At 45.7% G+C, this 11786-nt stretch overlaps 1 protein-coding gene across 2 annotated transcripts; it reads right to left on the bottom strand.

Annotated features, from left to right (window-relative positions):
- Positions 1–5689: 5689 nt before the first annotated feature.
- Positions 5690–8816, bottom strand: LOC135386263 (uncharacterized). Of its 2 annotated transcripts, XM_064616072.1 has the most exons (8): positions 7915–8816; positions 7767–7849; positions 7563–7591; positions 7237–7356; positions 7041–7140; positions 6769–6957; positions 6003–6125; positions 5690–5886 (listed from the first exon to the last, which is right to left on the bottom strand). In XM_064616072.1, exons 1-7 carry the CDS (start codon positions 7926–7928, stop codon positions 6046–6048), a joined length of 615 nt encoding a protein of 204 aa, XP_064472142.1. In that variant the 5' UTR covers positions 7929–8816; the 3' UTR covers positions 5690–5886; positions 6003–6045. The 2 variants fall into 2 exon arrangements, with proteins under 2 accessions (XP_064472142.1, XP_064472143.1); XM_064616073.1 differs by having other exon boundaries at positions 7689–8816.
- Positions 8817–11786: the final 2970 nt, after the last annotated feature.

Genomic DNA, 11786 nt, shown 5'->3' on the forward strand with positions numbered 1-11786 from the left:
GACACCTGACGTAACGAGAGAAAGAGAGGAACAGTTATCATTAACAAATGTGTATTGCTTGCGTGAAGACTGATAGTTAGTAATTCATAAGAGAAGGCTGTCCGGAATCTTTAGACGAGATAATTTAGCGATTAGCCGTTTGTGTGGAACTTTATCAAAGGCATTTTTGAAATCTACGAATATTATGTCGGTATGGATGCCTTTATCGAGGTGACAAGATAAGTCGTGAATAAATGAAGCTAGTTGAGTAGTACAGGAGAGAGCGCGACGAAATCCATGGTGAAACGGAAAGAAGAACGAACGAGCTTCAAGGAAGTCCATTACATTTGAGAATATGACTTCGGGTGCTAACCTGAGTTATGGGGCGATAGTTAAGAGGGCATGACTTCGAGCCGCCTTTGTGTATAGGTATTACTTTACCTATCCGCCAGTCGCTAGGTACATTGCCAGTGGAGAGTGATTGGCTGAAAATGTCAGTTAGGAAGCGACTCGAAGCTTGCTTGGTGCTCTTGAGGACTTTAGAGTTGATGTCGTCAAATTCAGAAGAGGAGGAGAGCTTGAGGGAATCAATGAGGTGACATATGCCACTGGGCGAAACAGAGATCTGAGGCATGTCAGCGTATACCCAAGGGGAGCTAGGAGGGGAATATTAGGAGGCACGACGTCCAAGTACGCACTGCAAAAAGCGATGTTAAATAAATCGCAGCACTCGTGGGTGGATAAATTATCACCGTCGTTAAGGGTTATTTGTTCATGTTGGGTCGGCTTAATGAGGCGCCTGAACTTGCTTGGATTACAGGAGAGAGCAGCAGGAAGGTCGGAAGAAAAAATTCAGCTTTACGAGATTGTAATGTTTTTTTGTAAAGACTGGCATGTGTGTTATAATTTTTCCAATCGTTAGGATTGTTTGTGAGTCTGGCCCTTCTGAAGAAGCCTCTCCTGCGAAGTAAAGATTAAATGGTCCTCGATTGCCCTGACAGCTGAGGCTTGGAGCCCTGTAGAACAAGGAGTCAATAACTAAAGTAAAATTCATGGCTTGAAAATTGTTTCCCCAGTTGCATGATTCACTTCTATCCTTCGAGTTTAGATTATGTACATATGTTATATATTATATTGTTATTATATGTTATATATATATATATTATGTACATACAAGTGTTCTCAACGATTCTCGTTATAATCTGTGATCTGTAGCATACGACTATTTCCAAGTACACGCACAATAGTTCGCAATCAGGATATGGTCCATGTCAGCTGTCATGGAAAGGCCCTCCTTTGTTCAGATTAAGGCACGTTTCATATTGGACATTTCATTTCCTTTCATTAATTAATGTGCCAATAAACAATGAGAGAGCCATGACAGATGGGAATTTAAAAAGCCTTGTAGACAGCACAAATTAATGAAAATGGCATGACGATAGCACAATAGCGATCGTAGAATTCGAGGGTGCGCCGAAAAATTCCCTGCCACCTCAGAGTCCCACGCTAATCTCTTTCCTTTCTAACTTTTCAATGGTGCGATAGGGCAATATCCGACGAGTACGGCGGATTATCAATGCATTCAAATCGCAATTGCTTGAGAACCATTTTCTTGCATGCTTTGTGACCTATTGCATTGTCCTAACAAATGAGAACACCCTTCTGTGGCTTCTCAGCAGAGCAAGCCAGTAGTATGCTACCAATAACTGTTTCATCCTTTTGGAGATAACGAGTCATCAAAACACCTTCGTTGTCCTTGAAAATCGTGGCCCTGGCCATTCTCGTTGATCATTGGGTCTTGAATTTTTTTCGACCTCGGATTACCCGCCTGCCACTATTCCATAGAGTGTTTGTTGGTTTGTATCGGAATTATAGTGGTGCAACCATGTTTCATCAATTGCCATCCCCATATCATCGGAATCATGTATTTCTCTCTCTCTCTCTCATCAATTGCAACAAGTGGCTCAAGAACAGTAGCACTAGGACGCTCGAAATGCTGGAAAATCAACATAGAGGCGTTCAGACGGCGTTCATTTTGGCACTCAGGCACTGATTCTCCAACGCTGGTCAACTTTGAACCGATATCAAGGGTTGCTAAAACTTGACGTTCACACTTTCTCTTCTTTGCAGACATTATAATTGAAGTGATGTTTCAATGACAGTAACTCCCTTTAGTGAAGCAAAGTTAAGCGTTAAATTCATGTAAAGGGACCTCAGTTCAAATGCTAATCACGTTGGTGAAACTTGGCCTCACTTGGCTGACAGCTTCCACGTTCCTCCCACGTTCCAAAGCTCCCACGTTCCAAAGAGTATAAGACTGAGAATGCTTCCTTGGGGTATGCCTTGATGAACAGGGTGCTTGGGGCTTTGGCCGTGGGATGTGGGGACAGCGACAGTTCGATCCGTAAGGAAATCGTGGAGCCAGCTCAAGAGGTGACCACACGCCAAACAACTGCAACCCGTGGAGCACACAGATGTGCGAGACGGTATTATACGCGCGCTTAATGTACAAACCCAATTTCAAACCCAATGCGTTCTCTGGGCAAGCCTACGGTTCGCCGATTCGCCTCTGAGATTCGCACATCCAGAAGGATGAGGTAATGGACAGATTCAACAACTTCTGGAGTTGACGCCGATGGAGAGCTCCTTGATGTTCCAGAGTCTTCGGTGGCAAAATCACCACACTAAAAGTTGCCACACCACTTCTTCACGGTTGAGTAGAATGGGCACTCGCCACTCAATGCTTGCACCGTGCATTCCTAGATTTCCCCTTGAGTTTTCTACTGCATGAACAGGAACTTCATGACAGCGCGAAGGTCAACCTTTGCAAAATTTCACGATTGGTCCAGCTTGATGGCCTGAGCACACACACACACACAAAGAGAAGCTGGCAGATATGATGCAAGTTACATGAAATCAACGAGAGCGACAGAGAAGACACGATGAAAGTATGCATTGAGACTTGGCTATTCACGCATATCGTGCGCTCGCTTGTCCGCATCCTCACGCTCGTCGTCGATCTTGGTTTCCGTCACAGTCGCTTGCTGAACATGTGCACTTGACGTGCAATTTATTTACTGCTCTTCAGCGCCGCGACTCGTACTGGCCACGGCCCGAGCTTCTTATCAGGGGTTCTCTTGGTACTGGCTGCTGCGCGCCGGCTCTTCTTACGCTGCGCGTTCTTTACACGGCTTGCCTCGGTCTCCCGCGGGGTCCTGATCGTAGCAGCTTTTGCTCGCCCGTGCTTGTGCAACGCGATGTGCCCGAAGCTCTTCAGGTGACGCATACTTCTTAAGACGGACCATGATGAGTCCAAGGCCACAGCCAACGTGAGTCTCCGAAATGACCGATCAGCATCTTGCAACTTTCGTCTTCGCTTGTTCTTCTTCTCTTCTGTGTTTCGGCGATGCGACACGCAGGACACGGTCTTCACGAAATTGCTCGAGACTGAGGAGATGTAGGCAAATTTGGCACCAGGGTGATTTCAAGCAGGTTCAGGCACGGTGGTCCTGTCGACATCTCAGATTTTGTTCGTTCGAATATATATTGAAGCCCAGCGCATAGGAAGTACATTGGCGGAGGAAATAGCTGAACGTAATATTAACGACGTAATATTAAAGAATGGTTGAGGGGATAACTTTGCACAGAACAAGGTATAGCGGGGCCAGTGTGAGGAGGTGTCGCGTAACTGAGGCCGCCTGAACGTTGTACAGATTATAGAATCCAAGGTTCAACTTCAGACGGTGTAATACCACCGATCTGTGGGGCAGAGGAGCTTCCTAGCGAACGCGGGATATCTGGTTCAACCCGGTCAAGAGTCACACCCTGCGTACCGTTTTTGCAACCCACTGGGCTCGTTTGTTCCAACCTAACAACGCCATGATCCGATTTACGGCGCGTTACTTGCATCAGATTCCTTATATCTGGGTGCACCTCATCCAGCGTTTGGTGTAGGAGTTCGGCGCCTGTATCTACTTGCTGTAGGACATCGTGATCGCTTTCTTCCCACGACAATCTTCGACTTCGTACGGATGGGCTTCTTGGTTTTAGCGTAGCGTCGCCAACTACACTTTCCTGTAGTCTAGTGAAATGTTATAGTATTCCTTGACCGACACCAGGGGTTCTGGCGATGCCACTGTACTCTTCGACTGCAGGAGGGAGTGACCGCACGGATGGCCTACTCGCTTGTATTGCAGCATCGCTAACTATACCCTCTTCGAGTCTCTTAAAGGACGATAGGACGCTAGCATTGATCACGGATGGTGTAACAACGTCTCCACATTCTTCATAAACCTGCGTAGCAGCAGAAACGCGTTTCGCAAGAGGCGGTGGTGTAGTCAAAACGCTACGGTCTCGGAACAGAGGCGACCTCATCACGGAATCCCGTCCGGTATCAAACGTATACACTTGTGGGAGGTTGTGGCAGATATGATCTTCGTCCTGTGGTATTCGCACTTCTATTTCTTTTTCTGCGTCTGAGATAATGAACAAGCACTTCTTCAAAGTTTTCTTTCCCAACCCAAAAGCCGATGTCCGTCTCGACAACTGTTCAGAGGCGACGCAGAATCCAGCTTTACAACAGTCGCAGTTACATGGCCATCTGTTAAGTTCTCCCACTGATCTTGCGGAACGTGGCTCTGAGCTTGGACGTCGCAGGCGAGGTCTTCCGCATGATCCGCATTGTATCTCGTCCTTCACTTCAGGTTCACGCTTCACGATTTCATTTGCCTCACGCGGAGGTTCGCAGATTTCGGCTTCGCACGCTTCTGGCATGGTCACTTCCGGCACTATGTCTTCCACCACCGTGGACGTACTCATCCATTGAGTACCGCCTTCACCAATTCCGCAGGCAAAATGGATCTTCCGTCGCGGTGCCTGGCTAGTGCCAATTATGGTTTCATCGGGTTTGATTACATTACCATGAATCTGGTCCTGCTTAGGCATCCCCAGTATGCTCGAGTAGATCTTGGAACCCTCATTGTATTCCGCTGAGAATGTTCTGGAGTTTTGTTCACCGATAACACCTTGGGGACTGCTTCCTGCTCGGCCGAGGTATGCAGGAGACGTGACGGTCGTTGGCTTCGAAGAACCTAAAGGCCATTTCGTTTGAGTATCTTGTCGTATGAGGTGTGTATCTACGCGATTCCTTGGCGTTCGTTCCTCTGGTATGCCGTATTCTAAGCCCTGCTGAACTTGTGCCTGCGCCTCGCAGATTATCGGCGGTGGTAGCTTTTCGGAGGGGCTGCACCGAAGGCCTCTGCCCTGATGTAAGCAGGGTCCTCCCATCCACGACAAAAGTCCTGATGGCAGGTTCCCGCACTGTAAGAAAATATTCCGTTTCAAAACGGGAACGAATGCTGCTATCCGTTGATGCCAGCCAAGTGCCCGTAGTCTTCCGTTACGGCTCTGATGGTAGACGGCGAATGTACAGGAATGCACCCGTAACTGAGAAAAACGGTGTTGAGTCTGTTGTGAACTGCCAACGGCTACCACTCAGTAAATAGTACATCATCACCGAAGTGCCGTTTGGGCAAGGTACTGCTATATATCAGTAAGTATAGGAAACTGTACTTGTGATGTGCCTCTTCATTACGGCAGCAATTCACTAATTATAATGACGGGGCGCTGTCCAGTAATGAAACGATGATTCCACTTTAAAACAGGGATAAATGCTGTCGGCCATGATGCTAGCTGGTTTCCTGTTGTTTTCCTTTACAGTCCTTATGATCAATGCGAGATGTCCAGATATTTTGTTTCATTGTTAATTGTTCAATTCTCATGTTTTGTGTGTCCAGAGAGGATAGCTTTTCAATAATAACCCTTTATTTTGGAAATTACTGGAAAGACTACAAATAACTTGTGCATGACTTTGGTGGCGGAACATTTGACCGCTATGTATCACATGAGCTGAAAAGAAAAGAAAGTATTACTGAGCCTCCTTAGTCATAATACTTCCGCAACAAATTAAATTATTTGATGAATAAAGAAATGTAATATGCTCGTAGGAAGCATTTACAACTTACATGTTCCCACTTCTTGCTATATTCATCTGCTGCCCTCACTGCCTCACACATTTATGTATGTAGCCCTCTTGATTTTTTTATGCCTGCTGGCTCCCTTCGTTCTCAATGCTACCAACCAGGTGCCTAAAATCACAACCAATTAATAAAATTTCCTTATGAGTATTCAAAATAATTGCATGAAATATTCTTAGTTTCACATGGTGTAATGATCAGGACAAACACTCCATTTCTCTACAGACTATTCCAAATAAGTTTATGAAGAACACTACACGTCCATCACTGCAAGTGGCACAATAAATTTCTCAGCACATAGATAGGATTTTTTTTTCATCCGTGAAACATGCTTATCAGCATAGTTCAGCATGGCAGAGACATCACCATATGTGAAGCATATGAATGTCTCTGAAAGGTTAGCAGTTGATATGGCCTCTGCTATACGTATGTGTTACATCGCCTGCTGTATTTACTGCAGTATGTATCGTACCAGCCGAGTAAATATGTAGTATAATATAAGGAGGGTTCTTGCGAGACAGGCTCGCAGGTAATCTAAGCTAGAGCAATATCTAAACTTCCAAACCAGTTTTTTGTTACTCTACTACATGACGTGAGTTTCAAAATGCTATATTTTACCTGTATGTGATATGCTCTCCTACAACATTTCAATGCATGTCACAACATTTTTTTTTTTATATCTGCTGTACTCTATCCAGGTAAGCCATGCAAACAGCAAATATACCTGTGAATAATTATCAGGAGTGCCTCCCACCTTCAATGGATATGCAGGGCCATGACGCTGCCATGTGTGCCACTTCCTGTCGTTGAGAGGGAAGCAGAACATTGTCTGCTTCCAATGCATCAAGTACTGTCTTGCTGAGGCTCTCCCAAGGGTAATAAATTCGTGTGAGCAGAGGCATTTGTGGGATTGGTGAAGGTGCACTCACACATGTTGACTGATCTAAACAGGAAAGCAAAAACAAAATGGCACTTAAAGCCCCAAGCAAGAGGGCAAAGTGGCATCTGGAGATGTATGCACTATACCTTGTTTCCATAGTCCATTTTTAACAATGAAAATGTTATCGAGGCATTTCTCAGCACCAGCAACCATACAGCGAAGTGATAACTCATCCACTAAATACACCTAGAAACAAATAACTGGTGTTACAAAGATTTTTAGAACAACAATGCAATTGAAGCTCATACGAGCATTATAAACGTTATAACAAAAATGGTATACCTGTATGTCGCCTTCCTGACAAATTCGATGACCCACAGCAACTCTGATTAGCTCCTCAAGACATGTTACTGACACCAACTTTTTCATGTTGTGATCTCTACTCCTGATCTTCAGAAACGCCTAGTAAAAAAAAGAAAGAGAAAAAGCAGCAGCATTGAGCAAGCTTTGAAAACCACACACATATGTAGCAATCACTGTAGCACGCATAGGGAAATATATGTACCTCTCATATGGAACTTTCTGTGTCAGAAAACTAGAAGTTAGTAAGCGAAACCAGAAGTATTGTATATATTTGGCAAAAAGTTGGTTAAACAGACTATATATACCTCCATAATCATGGTTGAGCAGTGATATTCTGGGGGAGACAACAATAGAGTTTATTACTTCATAAGCTGAATATGGATGACTGTCCATTAATTCTGAGGGTCGCACACAACAATATTCACTTGTACCTGAGATTCAAGATGGTATAGCATGAGGTCTAGTAGGAAGGTTGATGGCGTTATGCGAAAAAGAAAAATTGGCATCACCTCCGGGCCAGTTTCCACAAAGATGTGTCCCAGTTTCCCATAGCACAGGTTGTACTCGTCTCTGGAGACCACAAGATAGTGTCCTGTTGTATGTTGAGTCCCATGAATCGTGACTGTCGAAGCACACAAGAAGGGACTGTCAACTCACAGTGCACGATGCATCTGTAATGAGGTGATGTTTTCAGCGTGCAATATGTGCTTCCTCACTGTCCACACTGCTGGCTGCAAGAAGTCAGAGAGCAAAACTTTTGAGACAATACTTTTTGTGTTGAATGTGTTGGCATTTCGTCAGGATGACACCTGGAGGAATTGGTTCTATAGTTCTTAGAAGCAGCATTACGTCCCTCTATGGTGCAAGGAACACCACTTGCAAAATCTTCATGTGATAGCAGATGGTCGAAAAGAGCTCGACGAGATGAAAATTTCTGCAGGAACAAAGTGCACCCGTATATCACCTACCAAGAGAGTGCAAAAAGGGATCCATTTATATACAGCCTTCAGCTGTGCGAGCAGGAAACTGTTACTGGTGAAAATTTCGACGCCGCTTTGACTAGTAAAGGTACATTTGTCTGGAAAGACTGTGAAATGTGACCTCTTTGATGAATTGTAAACTGTAGAGGATTGCAATTTTGCAGACAGGAGGCCTTCCTATAGTGCAAATGCAACAGATTTCAATGGAAAGTATAACAGGCCATATTGGAATGATATCCACTTTGGAGATTGGGACACCTTCGGGTGAACCTTCCACAACAGAGGAATTCTGTTTACTCCAGCTCCAAGGGGGAAAATAGAGTCACAACATTTATCAATTTTTAGTGCGAGATCACAGCAAAACACAAATTATTTCAGTAGCCTCCCCCTGAATAACTGAAGGTTAGGCAACTCTTTACGTTTCTACTCATGATCCACACACAGTGACACACACAGACACTGTTCTCCTGCTGTTGCACACCGTTGCTGAAACACGTCTGCAACGAAACAATTTTTTCAACCATGCATACAAGTGGTGCTTATTTGACTTGGTATAGTAGTGGAACAACGAAACAGAGTTTCGACTCACCTTTGCTTTGCGGGGGTACAGTCGGCCAAAGACCAAACACTAGATGCACTTCTAAACACTTAAAACTTCACGGAGCGTCTCATGCGTCTACGAGGAAATAATTTCGCGGGCTTCCAGTTAGCGGCTCAGGTGACAATGCTGTATTGCTCCGCGCTGCGCACTCGCTGACGGCGAGCCGCCGGCGTCCTTGAGTCTGCCACATTCATCCGAGCAAAAAGTTACGCCCGAATATCGCGATATCAGTGTTGGATCGTTTAAAAACTGTAAATATGTGCTTCGCTGAAGACATGTATCGTCTTCCATATTTCTGCTAGTATAATCGTGACGTGGTCTGAACAAAATATTTCATTTTCAGCGATATTGCTCTACTCATTCCTGGAAAAGACGACGGGATAGCAACGGTTCATGTGCCGCTACGGAATTGGAGCAGCAATGAAAAAGAGAAGCTCTGGTTCCGTGGGCGCTTTTCCGTAAATTTACGGTCTTTTTTAACAGTGCGCCTGGTGTAGGACGCTGTTGGTCTCGTACTTATCCATTGAGTACCGCCTTCACCAATTCCGCAACCGAAATGGATCTTCCTTCGCGGTGCTTGGCTAGTGCCAATCCGCCATTTTCACGCGATCGCTGTGCGCATGCGCATCCCGCGTCTTCTGCTCTTCTGGTTGAAAACTATAGAACCGTAGCTGAAACCATAGCTGAAAACAGCCGTAGCCATTACTGCGTTAACGCTGCTACGCTATTAACGCTATACACCATTTTCCCGTTCCTGGGTCCCTTCCGTCAATGAGTGAGGCTACGCTTCCGGCACCAGAAATGTATGAAAGGACCCAGGAACGATAACGAATAGCTTTAATGCTGGATGACTGCACTGCACTCAACAAGTGCAAGAATCTTCTTCTTCCTCTTCTTCAAAACAGTTGTGCACAGCTTATTGGTCTGGCATGGAATGACACGGACACGGTTTGCTCCAGGGTCATGTTGTATACATCAAACGGACACTTACACTTTGTACAGGGAGAAGCAGCAGGAATAGGCCTTGAGGCCTAACATGGATACTCAAAAAGTGAATGCACGAAGTATGCTGGAACGAAAGCGACAGAAACCGCAGTGCTCCTCACGTGCATTTGTTTTCAGCCAGTAGCAGACGACATTCGAGTGGGCGCCACATCTCAGGAAAATGGTCCATTATGGTTTCATCGGGTTCGATTACATTACAGACATGAATCTGCTCCTGCTTATGCATCCCCAGTATGCTCGAGTAGGTCTTGGAACCCTCATTGTATTCCGCTGAGAATGTTCTGGAGTTTTGTCCACCGATAACACCATGGGAACTGTGTCCTGTTCCGCCGAGGTATGATGGCTTCGAATAACCTGAAGGCCATTTCGTTTGAGCATCTTGTCGTACGAGGTGTGTTTCTACGCCGCTTCTTCGCGTTCGTTCCTCTGGTATACCGTATTGTAAACCCTGCTGAACTTTTGTCGCGCCTCACAGATTATCGGCAGTGTTGCTGTTGCATTGTACACATCCACTTCTGGTGTGCGGTCCCTGCGTAAGACTTCAAGTATGGCCAAAAGAATCTCGTTCGTCGTCTGGACTGCTAGGACGGTCATCGGCGGACAGCACGGATTCTGTTTACGCTGCGGACTCCTCTCTTTCGACGCATTTCAACTGCTTTTTTGTCAGGGGGAGCTTCTGCTACACTTTTTGGGGGAACTTGTTGAGATTTAGGAGGCAGTGTTCTATCTTTGATATTACGTCTTTTTAACCTAGGAATATTTCTCTTATCTGGTTTCTTCGTGGATACCACCTTTTTCTCGTCATTCGCTGCATGTGTCTCCGAAAGGGTTTGAAGTTCAGACGTAACCTCTTCGAGTAGGCTGTCTTCCAGCGCGTCGTGTTCCGTATGATCTACATCAATGTGTTTCTTTGTTGCCGACTTCGAAGGTCTCTCTACCTTAGTTACCTTAACTGGATGGGTCTGTTTGTCAGCTTCTTTTTCTTTTAAGTTAGGTTGCGACTCTGTTTTGCTGGAGCACGCCGCTTCATGCTTACTCGTTGATTCGATGAGCTTGGAAGAGCTGTCAGATTCCTGGAACGTTGCCCAGCCCGCGACGGAAGTAGCATCGGCCTCAACCGTGGACTTTTCCTCTGATATGCTAGGTTTTTGTTTCGTCGATTCTGGACACTCAGGCGGCACATGATTGAGAGGTTCCTCCTTGATGAAGCCCTCGGCGCTAGTGGTGGCTCCCGGCGGTGGTTCCTCAGGCTGACGAACTCGCGGTTTGTCCACTTCATTCGTAGTGTCGTCAACGTGGTGATCAGCCACCTGCCCCGTCATTTTCGTGCTTTCCAACTCTCGGCTTTTCCGGCGACTACGGTATCGTGTTTGCCAGCTTCGAGTGTCTTCTCACGGTCTTCGTTGCTACATGGTAGCGTTGATGGTGCGGGGGACGCAACTTCTGATTTCTTTTGTTTCTTCTTTTTCTTGTGTTTTGATTTTTCATCTTTTTTGCTCTCCGGCTGTTCCGGTACCTTCGTCCCGGTGGGCACTTCATTAGCTGTCTTTTCTTTTTCTTTGGTTCCTTGGTGCCTTCTGTAGCGGAGGCGTCCTTCTTCGATTTCTTTGTCGATCTCCCCATGACATTCGTTGACTGGATGGCCTTCGGACTTTGCCATATCCCACGGTGTCAAGTGTTCCTGCACCTCATTGCTGTCATCCACATATGCAAAATGCTTCCTCGTCAGGTACTTACTGTTCGCTGTTCAATACGACGTGAGCGAATGCCTTCAGGAAAGACGAGATCCTTGCAGCACTTGAAGTAGGTCGCGTGATAGAATGGATCGCCAGACACCTTCTTCTTCTTCTTCTTCCCCGTCCCCGTCTCAAAAGATGGCAGTGAGTCACTAAGGGAAATTAGTCAGGTCGCTTGGGTGTCATTGCATGTATGTTTACTGACGT

This window comes from Ornithodoros turicata, chromosome 2 (assembly GCF_037126465.1).
Source record: "Ornithodoros turicata isolate Travis chromosome 2, ASM3712646v1, whole genome shotgun sequence".
NCBI classification, from domain to species: domain Eukaryota; kingdom Metazoa; phylum Arthropoda; class Arachnida; order Ixodida; family Argasidae; genus Ornithodoros; species Ornithodoros turicata.